This window comes from Gallinula chloropus (assembly GCF_964237585.1).
Source record: "Gallinula chloropus genome assembly, chromosome: 3".
Lineage (NCBI taxonomy): Eukaryota > Metazoa > Chordata > Aves > Gruiformes > Rallidae > Gallinula > Gallinula chloropus.
In genome coordinates this window covers 111,030,154-111,043,729 of record NC_140087.1, presented here as the reverse complement: position 1 = coordinate 111,043,729, position 13,576 = coordinate 111,030,154, and the positions used below count along the sequence as shown (strand labels likewise).

Sequence of the window (13,576 nt, the reverse complement as noted above, 5' to 3'; positions counted from 1 at the left end):
TAGCTTTTCTATGCACTTAAAAGTAGCGTTAAGTTTAAAAGGTTGGTTTCTTCTTAGCTCTGTTTAACTTCCTAAGTGTGTGCTAATTAATACATGCAGTAAAACACTCATTTCCTTTTTTTCCAGTGGAAAAATATGAGAAACTATTAGTACTTCTAGTGTATCCTTTCATAGTTAGAGAAGTGAAGAATTTATTTGCGGTATATTCTCTGAGCAGGGAAAAAGTGCTTTTTATTTATTCCTAAGGACTTTCAAGGAGTAAGTTTGAATGGTTTTTTTGAACATGAGCTTACAAAACCTAGCAAATGGTGACTTTATAAACTTAGATTCTTAATTCCAATAACCAGTTCTGAGTTTGCAAGTCCTTCCAATATAGAGGAATTAAGTGGATAAGAATTTGGGAAATAATACTATCTTTTCTATAGCATTGTTGGCCAGTGTTTTGTTGGAGGCAGGGAGGTGTTCCCCTGCTCTGTGACTACCCAGAGCAGTTGAAATAAACTTGCTTTATTTAAATTATATAGTAGGAAGGAGAAAGAACCACCAGATTTTTTAAAAAGTGCCCCAAATAAACATTTTTTCTTCTTCTGTTCTCCTTTCTCCGGGAACTTGAAATTGTTGGGGGCTCTTCAAAAACAATCATTGTTTAGAGTTAAGCAATTAGACACATTTTTTTCTTTTTTGTTTCCTTTTTTAACTCTATGGGGATAAAAAAGTCATTGAGTCTGTTCAAAGAACAGTTCTGCAGTTTCTACAGCTATTTACCAAACAGCAATTCCTCAGTAAAACCTCATTGCCATTAAGTTTTAACTCACCTTTGTAGCCAAATTTCTTCTTTGCCTCTGCATGGTATTTGGAGGTCTTTAATGTTGTTTAGTTTTTACACAAACATGTATTAATCTTGTAGGTCTCTCTAAAATATGGAAGACAGAGAAGAACTGAAGGAAATAACTGGTTGTTCTAGTGCAGTCTGAATGTAGAAATCAAGTCTATTCATCTTTTGAAGGCTTCAGACATTTCTCTCTGAAAGCCCAGGGTGATGAACCAACAGCCTCACAGCAGCCTTGAGGAGGTTACTGACGAAACAAGGCCAGGCTTTTTGTTGAAATGCATGGCAGAAGACAGACAGAGAGAGGTCATAAATTGAAGTGGGGAGGTCCTGGCTGGATGAACAGTGGGGACAGCTCATGATGAAGATATGAGGCATTTGAGTGTCTTGGCTGTAGAATCTCCATCCTTGGAGGCTTTCAGGGTCTGAATAGACTGCTGCACCTCCTTGAAGCAGAGGGTTGGACAAGAGACCTCTGGAGATCTAAAACTAAGTGGTTCCAAAATGCTGTGATTTAATTTTAAATACATATTAAAGATACTTTCAACTTGTTTAGGAGTATGTGAAAATGCTGGGGTGGGGAAACCATACAAAGTACATACTGAGCAAAGCTTGTCTGGAACACGAGCTCGGTTTGTACTGGGAGTCCTCAATGCTATTGGATTGTGATGAACCACGTTTGACTCATTTTTACAATGGAACTAGAATGTTTCAGACCCTTCTACGGTAGGAAACACTAGAATGGCATGGAATTATTTCCTCCTGATTTTCTTCAGCATTGAAAGAAATAAAGCAAGAGTGCAGAAGTAGGAGAGGGAAAAGCGTTTATCTTCATTAGTACTTTTTAAATGAGTTTTGTGGAGAGAACAGCTTCAGGAAACTTAGTATGTTCCTACTGAGCTAACACTTCAGCTTTCTCCCAAGTTTTTGATAGACTTCCTTTATATATTGGAGCAGTTGGCAGCAATTCTCATCTTTGGTCCAAATCAATATATTGTATTTATTCTCATCTACCACGTTACTTCATGAAAATTCGTGCCTGACTGCGTTATAAGCGACTGCCTTCATGGCAGAGGATTATTTCTGAATAAACAATTAATGAAGCATTTGCTTAGTTGCACTTTGCAGTGATCCTAAGTTCTCCAAACTTTCTTCTTCCTGCTACTTAAAATACAGTATTGTACCAGCTACCTAGAGAATCACAGAATGTGTTAGGCTGTCAGTGCTGATGGTACCTTTGTGCCTGTCTTTTGAGTTGCTGGACATTTTTGAATGGCAATGCATTGCTGCATGCTGCATTAAAGTAAATGGAGCCTGTCCTGCTACATAAATTTGAGGTGCAGGGAAGTGTGGAATGAGATACTGCTTCCCCAGGAAGTGTAGGTAAACCAGAGAGGCATAAATTCCCAGGAATACTCCACATCATCTACAACAGGTAACAAGCCTAAGTGAAAACAACGGGCATATCATTCTCAGAATTATGTAACATTTTCAGGATAGAATTGGAGGATTTGTTAGGTTGGGAGAGACCTTTAAAGGCCCCTCTGCAGTGAGCAGGGACATCTTTACTAGATCATGTTGCTCAGAGCCCCATCAAGCCTGACCTTGAATATCTCTAGGGATGCGGCCCCTCTCTGGGCAACCTGTTCCTAATATTCAACCTAAGTCTCCCCTTTTCTAGTTTAAAACCATTACCCCTCGTCCTATTGCTCCATGCCCTTGGGAACAGTTCTTCCCCAGCTTTCTTATAGGCACCTTTCAGGTACTGGAAGGCAGCTATAAGGTCCTCCCGGAGTCTTCTCTTCTCCAAGCTGAACAAGCCCAACTCTCTCAGCCTGTCTTCACAGGAGAGGTGCTCCAGACCTCTGATCATTTTTGTGGCCCTTCTCTGGACATGCTCCAACAGGTCTATGTACTCCTTGTGTTGAGGGCTCCAAAGGTGGACACAGTACTCCAGATGAGGTCTCACCAGAGAGGGTGTGTGTTTTAATTTGACCTTGCAGCCAAACAAATTTGCTAATAGTATTACCCCTGTAAGTAAAAGTCTGGTATTAAAATGTAGTAGAAACTTCTGCTCTTTGCTGCTTGTTTGGAAGATGAAGAAACTTAAGGGTGGCTGTGGTTGTGGCAACAATAATTTTGTGTTCACCCACCGTGTGTGTTACCAAAATATGTAAAACTTTGTTTTTTCCTCAATTTTAAGATGAGTTTCACTGTTTGTATTTGAAAATACAGAGAACAATTTGTTTTGTCTCATGTTTTATTGTCTGATTTTGAGCTGTTAAGAGTACTGTCTCATATCTGCATAAGGTAAAGAAGAATTATCAAAGATATATCAAACATGCAATTGTAAGATGTTAGTATTTTTTTTGTAATCCTGCGAGCAACCGATTGTTTAAAGCAACTGGAAACGTGGTGGAGGAAAGATTCGGGTCTGCAATTGCTGTGCTCTGCTAGTTCTTGCTGCTTTTCCAGGGCTGTGCAGAACTCGTACCTGCAGCAAACCTGCCTGGTGCACAGAGAATTGAGAGGGAAGGTGGTTCTCTTCACTATCGTTTCTCAATTGTGATACTTTACTCTTAATTGATCAGCAATGATTTCTGACAGCATGTCTGTTTCTATTAAACCCTGGGGTAGTTTAGTGTCGTACAGCAAGAGGAAAGACTCTTACTGAAACATTAAAATACCAGGTTTAGGCCAAGCAAATAAAGTGTATTTAACTTCCAGCTATGTTAAAAAGCTGCGCAAGCGCAGGTGTGGAGGTGAACTGTTAAATCCCCGAGTGAGCATCTTGGAGGAGAGAGAGCTGCTCTGCTGGTAAATACAAGAACTAGAACTTTGGGGTTTGTGTAATCCAACCCTTTGAGTGTGGGAGTGCAAAGAAGTCTTCTTCATGCTTTGGTAATGAAATATATACTTCCCAGTAGTTCAGTAATGGGTAATTGGAGAGACTGAGCTTTTGTTTTTCCTATTGCCGTGCTGAAGACATGAAATAAAAATTGGGGGAAAAGGTCAAATGTTATAAATTTATTTCGGGACATATATATTGCAACCTCTGTGGAAGCTTTTGAAAATTCAGGCAAAGATCAATACACTTCCAATAAAACCTTTAAACTTCCAATAAAACAATATTTTAAACATTATATATATATATTTATATATACTTTTAATTAAAGGGATCATTTTAGCAGGATTTTCTTTTTCTTTTTTTTTTTTTTTATATACTGCATTCCTCTGACATAGCTCTTTCCAGATTGAAGGGATGCAAATGAGGTAAGAATTAAGGCAAACCTAAAAGGCATGCAAATGAAGTACATTTATATCCACTGACAATACAAGCACATGTGTGGATCAGACTCAAGAGCTGAGGAACTCTTCCCCTCTGTCTGTCCAGTACTACTTTACAGCAGAATGGTGACATGATTTATAATAAACAGTTAACATTACCGTGGGAATTCAGTGTCACTAACATTACTCAGTCTAGGAGACACAGAGCTAGCATCAGTAAAACATGAACAATAAATAATATAATTCACTGCAGCACAGGACTGCTGCACAGGCTTCAGAGGAACAGGGTTGTTATGAAATGACATTGCACACATCACGTTGTGGCAGTTTATTTTCATAATATATACTTTTAAAATTCTTTAGCAAATGACATTCTCATGCACACAAGTGTTTCAAACACAAGAAGCAAGTCCATTTATAGGTAGTCCAAGCAAATTTTTGTGTGTGTGGAAATAGCTGCAAACTGAATGGAACATTAAACTTCTGTGCAGTCTATGACGCGTTGTACACCAGCTCATTTTTGAATGTCACACTGCAGGAGTAATACAATGGAAGGATCACTCTTTGCAGCTTCTTTGAATTCATCCAGTGTGATCTGGTCGTCTTTGTTCTTATCCATCTTACTGAAGATCTTGTCTACCCGTTGCTCAGGCGTCAGACCATCCTCATTCATTTTCATCATTATCACGGTGCCCACCATTTTGTAGATGGCCTTTGGAAAGAAACCAAGTAAAACATTCAACAAACGAATTGACCTGATCTAAATTATTTATTTTTATTTAAATGTGATCAAATTCTGGAAGGATGTTCCAACAATAAAGTGAACCTTTTTCCCTAAAGGGTTTTTTGTTTTGGTCTCTGTTTTTTCCCCCCTTAGAATCAGATATCCATATATTTAAAACAAAGGATAATGTGGTTTACTTTCTTTAGACATAGATTTATTTTGGTGGTTGTATTTTTGAATACTGGAATTAATTTCTTTGGCCTTCTATTTCAGAGTGCAAAACTGTCATTGCCTATTCTCTGGATCGAGTTGTTGATTTGGCTTTCAGCTGCTCCACTGAAATACTTCACGTAAACTCTGAACAGTCAGGTTTAGACGCCACGGCATTTCATAGCTTTCTATGAGTACATGTGAGCAGGATCTGGCATTAACCACTGTGGCGAGAAGCCAGATGACCAGGGTGCTAAACCTTATCCTTCCCGTTATATGCTGTGGTCATCTTAAAGCCCATCTGTGAGAGCTCACTTAAAATAGAGTGTTGTTATCCCTGTAAATTTCTGTAATCATCTAAAGTTAATCTCCAGTAAGAGATTTCAGCTCCTTGAGCTACAAACCAGTAATTGCATGGGTGTCAAGTGATTTTGAGATGGGCTTCGTAAATCCTTCGCTGTGCTGTTTTTATGGTTCATCTGTTCAGCAGGGGGAAAAATAAAAGTCAGAATTGCCTCTCGATGTTTCCAAGCTTACATACACATGTGTACTCTCTGCAATTCCCAAAGATTGTGTCTATCAGAGTGTGAGTGTGCTTGCACTGCTTCTGTGTGAGTCAGTACAGGATGCACGTATGCGATGCAGGCTTTGAGTGATACGCTACAGCCTCCTGCGTGCTTCAAGGCTGGAGGCTGTGTGAAGAAGTTACTGAATTCTGCTAATGCTGGGACATGGTATTTTTGAGGGTCGTAGTGATCTCACCTCTATAATTTCCAGCATTTCCACTCTTGTAATTTTACCATCACCATCCAGGTCGTACATGTTGAAGGCCCAGTTCAGCTTCTGCTCAAAACTGCCTCGTGAGGTGATGGACAGCGCGCAAATGAACTCTCTGAAGTCGATGGTCCCGTCCCCGTTTTTATCAAAGGTTCGGAAGGCGTGCTGGGCAAACTTGGAAGCATCTCCATATGGAAAGAACTGCAAAATAAAATAATTAACAGAATTGTGAGCAATGTAAGGGAGCAAGGGATGTAATTCAATGTAAAGTTTTACATATGTAGAACTGCTGCTTAGTCAGATATTGCAATATTTCCCAATACTTGATTTGTGTGTTATATATGTACACATAGACACGCTTGTGTGTCTATTAACTATGCCATTTCTAACAGTTTCATTTGTTGAGCAGCTTGGTCTAGTGAGTGGTGTCCCTGCCCCGTGCAGAGGGGTTGGAACCTGATGATCTTTAAGGTCCCTCCCAACCCAACCTATTCTGTGATTTTATGATATGATTCTACCTGCCTGCAAAATACAGAGGTGACGCCTTTGGGAAGGGTGGGCTGTGTTTTGGAAACTGAAGATCAGCAGCGTGAGCTTCTGTAACAGTTGCAGTGTAGTGATTACTGAAAGCTTGTTTCTGCAAAAGTCTCTTAGATTACTGCAAACTATATTACAAATACATTTAATGTTAATTTAAAGCTGAATTAACTAGATGAACCTTAAAATGAATTTGGGCACAGACGAGAGACTATGTAATATTCTGAGTATGAACTACAGCAAGCAAGGTGCACTGAAAGTATTTTATCTTCTTGGGAGTAACCAACCTTTGACGTGTTGCAACTAAGGAGATGTGTGGGCTTATTGTTGCATACCTTTATTTAAATAAAATAATACACATATGGAATCATAGAACATATTGAGTTGGAAGGGACCCATAAGGATCATCGAGTCCCAACTCCTGGCTCCACACAGGGCCAGACAAGTCAGAGCATGGGACTGAGTGCATCATCCAGATGCTTCTTGAACTCAGCCCAGCTTTGTGCTGTGATCACTTCCCTGCGGAGCCTGTTCCAGTCCCCAACCACCCTCTCAGTACAGAATCTCTTCCTAACATCCAACCAAAAACTTGGGTTCTGTCACTCGTCACCAAAGAGAGGAAATCAATGCCTGCCCCTTTTCTTCCCCTTGTCAGGAAGCCACAGACCACGATAAGGTCTCCCCTCAGTCTCCTCCAGGCTGTACAACCAAGTGACTTCATCCTCTCCTTGTAAACCTTCCCCTCCACACCCTTCCCCATCCTCGTTGCCCTCCTCTGGACACTCTTCAATAGTTTTGTGTCCCTCTTTTACTGTGGCATCCAAAACTGCACCAGCTCAGTGTAGAGCCAGACAATCCCCTCCCTGGACTGGCTGGCCATGCTGTGCTTACATAGCATACATCAACAGGACAGACGTTCTTTGCTGTAGACCAGCGTGATACAGGTACAGAAGATAAGACTCAGTTAAACAATACTGGGTGATACTTTCATGTTTAACACCCTCTATCAGTAAACACTGCAGCTGACTGCAGCTTAAAACAATATTCAAATGACCATAATGTAGATTTTCAGCTGATATTTTTTTCCCTTGAGAAACTCATGATTTAGCACACTCGAGACAGTAGTTGTTCTTTCTGAGGCCCAGACTCAAGCAAACACACCTCTGAGAAAGGGAGTTTTAAACCAGTGCTGAAGTCCTGCTGGAGTGCAGGGGCTGTGCACAAATAACGTTTGGTTCTGTGTTCCCAGCATGATTTCATGGAGGTCTTCATGCTCCTAAAACATAAGCGTGCATTACTCCCCATCTGAGCACTGTGCCATTTTGTGTTTCTTAAAAACTCCAGTTCTTACTCAGTACTGTGCTTACTGATGTAAGCTTGAAGGGAAGACTTCAGTGGCAGCTGAGGACGTGGATCCACATTTTACCATTTTCCATTTCCCCATCCAGAGCTGTCACTGCAGGCTGATGGTTGCTGTGATCAGCTGTGAAAGCTCTTGAACAATAAACTCAGATTTCATGGAGGACCGTGGGAATCTCTCAGCATACACAGAAATGGGTGTCACCAACTGTCTGACTGCATACAGATGTGAAATATGGCAAGTCTTTGCTGCTTGTCCTTTGAGGAGGCCAAATGACCGTTTAGATACTGTGTCTCACCCTAAAAAATACAAAATTTGGAGCACAGCCTGCTGCTCACAACAGATTTGTGGCCTTGCGGCTCATGTCAGAAGCCACCGCTGCATTGCCAAAGGGGTCTTATCCTAAAAGTCTCCTTTAAAATAACTGTCTTCTCTCATCCTGGCTTTTCAGACACAATTCTGGACAGGAGCGAGTGCTATACAGTCTCTTCTCTGTCTCAGTGGCATTGTCATTTGGCAGCGTCAATGCCAAGTCTTCCTTGAATTCTGCCCACCTCCATCCCCTCAGAATACTGCCCTGCTGTGAACTGTCCCCAAAGGCAGGCAAACTGCTGTATTTTTCCAGAACAGGCATCAAATATGCCATCTCGCTTCCCAAGTATCTTTCTGGGAAGGTATTTGAACACCGTATGGAGGCACTGAGAGAGATGGACACTGTACCCTTTCCAGGGGTGTTTTGTGCAGGTTAACAATACTGTTATAAGTTTTTATTTTCTCATTTGATGGGTCAGCAGCCACCTGCTGTCTCCACACACCTTCTCCAATAGCTGAAAGAGGCATTTGACATCGCCTCCTCCTGAAAAAGTAACTCGTGTGCCTGTACTCAACCCAGCCCGTGTCTGTTTTGATAATCCGAACTGATGGAGCTGCAAATACCTCAAGGTACCACTGTGGCTCCTTTCTGTAGTTTCTGGGTTTTGACCTTTAAAAATGCTTGGATGCTGCTGTGGTTTAACGTGTTTGGCAGCTGAAACAACCACACAGCCGTTGGCTGACTCCCCCTCTCCCCCACAAGTGGGATGGGGGAGAGAATCAGAAAGAAAGAAAAGAAGTAAAAATCATGGGATAAAGACAGTTTAATAGAACAGAAAACAATAATAATAGCCAACAAGTGATGCACTGCACAATTACTCACCACCTGAAGGTGATGGTCAACTAGCTCTTGAGCCCTGCTACCTCTCAGCCAACCCCTCCGTTAAAAAGGGAGCATGTCATATGGTATGGAATAGCCCTTTGTCCAGTTTGGGTCACCTGTCCTGGCTGTGTCCTCATTAGCAGAGCAGTATGAAAAGCTGGAAAGTCCTTGAGTACTTGGCAAGAAGTATTAACATTATTCTCATCCAAAATCCTGAACACAGCACTATACGAGCTGCTAGGAAGAAAATTACCTCCAACCCTGCCAAAACCAGGACAGACACCCCTACGGTAAGTGCAATTGGGCTCGTAAACACATACACAGATACATGGATTCTCTGATACAATTCAGGACTGCAGTGACTGCAGCGATCAGACCTTCCAGTGCAAATCTCAACTTTTGTCAAATCCAACGGCATTCCCTCCCCAGGAAGGCTCTCTGGGCTCACAGTTCTAGGTCTGGCTGTGCCAGAACAAAGTTACGTGAATGTTACCTGAAACCTGAACATTATTTGAAGGTTACTGAAGACCCTGATCATTGTTTTCTCTTCTCCGTACATCTGTCTACCTCATCCCCACTTCTGCATCAATGTGTGTGCATGTAGATATACACACACTTCTGCAGACCATCTGTTGGAGGTGGAGAAGTGGCTCTTGTGCCCTACAGCTCTACCGAGTCTCCTCTGCCCCACACTTGGGAGCTTACTGGTTGTTCAAAGCAAAAGAAGACTATTAGAATAATCTCTTGCTTTTTAAATGTTTACTGACCTCTGTCCTGTGATGTTTAATCTACAAAACAAAGTACTTCAAAATTTTACAGTCTCCATAGAATGTGTTAGGCTGGAAGGGACCTTTAAAGGCCATCTAGTCCAATGCCCTGCAGTGAGCAGGGACATCTTTAACTTCAAGTGTTTTGGCTAAGAGCTGACTATTGCTGAAGATGTGATCAGTGTCTGTGACTGGTGCTCCACAGTGTCTCTAAAAGCAAGGCAAGTAGCAAGAGGGAGATGGGATCGTCCTTTTCACTGTCCAAAGAACCAAAATACATTCAGGTGCGATTTGCCTGTGATCCAGTTTGAGAAATAGTGCAGATGAAGAAGCTCACCTACAAAAAAGGTGAAGTGGCAAACACCCAAAAGTACTGAAGAGCCCAAGAAAGAAGTGGGAGATTAGGAAGGGTTAGCAGCTGGAGATGCCAAAGATCATTTCTAAATTATTTCTGGGGAAACGTATCCTTCAGTCTCACAGAGCGTGAGCAAGCTGTGACATTACCTCTTGTGACATTAACCTCACATAGCAGAGAAAACCTTCTTTCTAATTTTATCAGCACAGACAAGGTAATGAGTTTTTCTCTTCTGAGGTGAAGAAGGTGGTGGCACTGCTCAGAGCTAAGCCTTGGCATTTACACCCATGTTAGCTTAACAATTAAATGATGCCTTTTTAATTTTTTTTTCTCTCTTGTCTCTATTTGTCTCTCTCTAGGGGAGTAAAAGGTCCTTTAGGGACTGGGGGCACCCTTCTCCAGTCTTTGCCTGCTGATTTGTATTATGTTTAGCTCAGAACAACTAAAAACCATTGTCAAAACTTGTTTGAAAACCTACTTGACTTCCATTGGCCTGTTTTGAAATGATTCATAAATAAGAAATGGAGTAAAAGAAAACCAAAACAAATACAGAGCAAAAGAAGCCAGCTCCAGTAAAACATCATTTCAGTAATAAAATACAGCGAGGCCTTAGCGAGGCGCGAAGACCTCTTTTTCCATGAAGGCACAGGCTACTTCAAAATTAGTCTAAGCCAAGTACAGTGGTAGACAGGAATAGCTGGAAGACAAACACCCATTTTTGGCAAGAGGGACATGAGGGGGACTGCTTCATATGGCACTCTGGCAATGAGCTCATTGAACGCTTCAAAAAAGCAGTGAAGCAGCACAACTGGGATTTTCAATGGCTACAGCCATTAGGGAAGTCAGGGGCTTCTTCAGCCTCCCCTGCAACCCCTTGTCCAACCCCAACCATGTGAATCACAGAATCACAGAATCACAAGGTTGGAAGAGACCTTTGAAAATCATCGAGTCCAACCATTCCCATCCTAAGCTAAACCATATCCCTAAGTACCTCATCAACCCTTTTTTTGAACACATCCAGGGATGGTGACTCAACCACCTCCCTGGGCAGCCTGTTCCAGGCCCCAAAAACTCTTTCAGTGAAATATTTTTTTCTAATATCCAATCTAAACCTGCCCTGGCACAGCTTCATGCCATTTCCCCTTGTCCTATCACCTGGCTGAAGAGACCATCGCCCACCTCTCTACAACCTCCTTTCAGGTAGTTGTAGGTGGTGATACGGTCTCCCCTCAGCCTCCTCTTCTCCAGGCTAAACATCCCCAGCTCCCTCAGCCGTTCCTCATAGGATTTGCCCTCCAGCCCCTTCCCCAGCCTGGTTGCCCTTCTCTGGACTCGCTCGAGGACCTCAATGTCCTTTTTATGGTGGGGAGCCCAGAACTGCACACAGTACTCGAGGTGTGGCCTCACCAATGCCGAGTACAGGGGCACAATTACCTCCCTAAACCTACTGGCCACACTGTTTTTGATACAAGCCAAGATGCCACTGGCCGCCTTGGCTGCCCAAGCACACTGCTGGCTCATATTCAACCTGCAGTCAACCAACACCCCCAGGTCCCTCTCTGCCTGACAGCTCTCCAGCCAGTCTCCCTCAAGTTTGTAGTTCTGCATGGGGTTGTTATGTCCCATGTGCAGCACTCTACACTTGGCCATGTTAAACCTCATCCCATTGGTCTCAGCCCATCGGTCCAGTCTGTTCAGATCCCTCTGAAGAGCCTCCCTATCCTCAGGCAGATCAACACTTCCTCCTAGTTTAGTGTCCTCTGCAAACTCACTGAGGGAACTTTCAATCCCTTCGTCGAGGTCATTGATAAAGATGTTGAACAAGACAGGACTGAGCCCTGGGGGATGCCACTCATGACCGGCCTCCAGCTGGATTTGGTTCCATTTGCCACCACCCTTTGGGCCCATCCAGCCAGCCAGTTTTTAACCCAGCTGAGGGTCCACCTGTCAAGGCCAGTGGCAGCCAGTTTCTCAGAAAGTACCTAGTTCCCTTCTGCTTCAATGGTGCCACTGAGAAGTGTGAATGCACAGCAGCACTGCCTCCTGCTTTACCTTTTCCATCCAAAAATCAAGACAAACTATACCTGCTTGGGCTTTTTACAGCAGTCAGTTCCACAGGTGACTAAATACAAGTCGTTCCTTTGCTTCTGCTTCTCTAGTCTCATCTCTCGCTTGGCCAGTGCACTTTCTGACCAGTTAGACCAACATGCTGGTGTGTAAAGTAAGTGTTATCTCTAAAGACAGCTACCAATTAAGAAAGGAAAAAGGAAGAGAAAACAAATAATCACTCTTATTCTGCTTCCACATTTTGGAGGACAAGATTGTCTTGCAGATTCTCAGCTGTCCATTTCTGGACACATAAGAAGGTATGGACATACAAGGAGAAACATGGAAAAAATGTAGAAAAAATATGGACATATAAGGAGAAACTTTTTCACTGTGAGGGTACCAGAGCACTGGGATAGACTTCCCAGAGTGCTTGTGGAGTCTCCTTCTCTGAAGATATTCGAAACCCACCTGGATGTGTTCCTGTGAGATTTACTCTGGGTGATCCTGCTCTGGCAGGGGGGTTGGACTAGATGACCTTTTGAGGCCCCTTCCAACTCCTCACATTCTGTGATGCTGTGACACCTTTCTGATATCCGGGGGGTTTCAAAGGGCCCTGGGATAAGAATACCTGGAGAACAGCCTCTACAAATTGTATGTAACTTATGTCTTGGGGAAACCGATCAAATGCCTGGAAATATTTATCTGCTTGGCTGCAGATGCTTTAGCATCTGTGATGTGATGCTGCTCACAGACAGTTCTCTGACCAGCTCTATTCAGATCATCTTTGGGAGGGAGTTACTGAAAAAGCATAAAGCATATGCTAAAGCATATGGCTAAAGCTTTAGCATATGGCTAAAGTATAAAGGAAACAAACCAAACCAAAACAAACAGCAATACACTTTCCAGAATTCCCCACTGATGGGATGGCCCAAAAAAGGAGGGTAGGGTAGAGCAAATCTATAGAGTGGAATGAGCAGTGCCCTGTTTTTCATACAATGTTTTACACAGTTTGAGATGCATTTCTCCTAAAAGGGAAAAACTTCTATAGAAAAACTTCTATAAAATGGAGATAGCCTGAGTTAGAATAGGGTACAGAAAGCTGAGCACACTGCCTACCCACACCCAGGCAAACACTCAGTCACCGATGTGAGGTCACAGCCTCCTGTACTGAGGCAGAAGCTGGGGTGCAGGATGGGAGGTGGGCAAGCAGGTGGTGATCAAGGGCTGCTGTATCCCAGGCTTGGGGAAGGTGGGAGAAGCAGTTACTGACATCCTGCCAAGCATGGTGGGGATGATGATGAGGGGACTGGTGGGACAGGGCAAGGCTGAGCAGGAACGCGTGTGGGTATGAGCCACAGCACTGCCATGGGTCAGTGGGGAGAGGCTTCTCTGAAGAGACAGGTGAAGCTGTCAAACAAGGTGTCGAGGGCTTCTCCCTTGACAGACCATAGGGGGAGCAGAGGGATCACTGAGTTTAAGGTAGGG

General features: G+C 42.9%; 1 protein-coding gene across 2 annotated transcripts in view; it reads right to left on the bottom strand.

Annotated features, from left to right (window-relative positions):
• Positions 1 to 4,631: 4,631 nt before the first annotated feature.
• The window catches only part of VSNL1 (visinin like 1), a gene marked incomplete at both ends in the record, with an annotated part of 53,272 nt that continues 44,327 nt past the window's right edge, over positions 4,632 to 13,576 (bottom strand). The window contains 2 exons of one of the 2 annotated variants that reach the window (XM_084261275.1): positions 4,632 to 4,829; positions 5,814 to 6,029. In XM_084261275.1, coding sequence (XP_084117401.1) covers positions 4,632 to 4,829; positions 5,814 to 6,029 — 414 coding nt within the window. The remainder of the gene's footprint in view (positions 4,830 to 5,813; positions 6,030 to 13,576) is intronic. The other variant, XM_084261276.1, reaches the window with a different exon arrangement.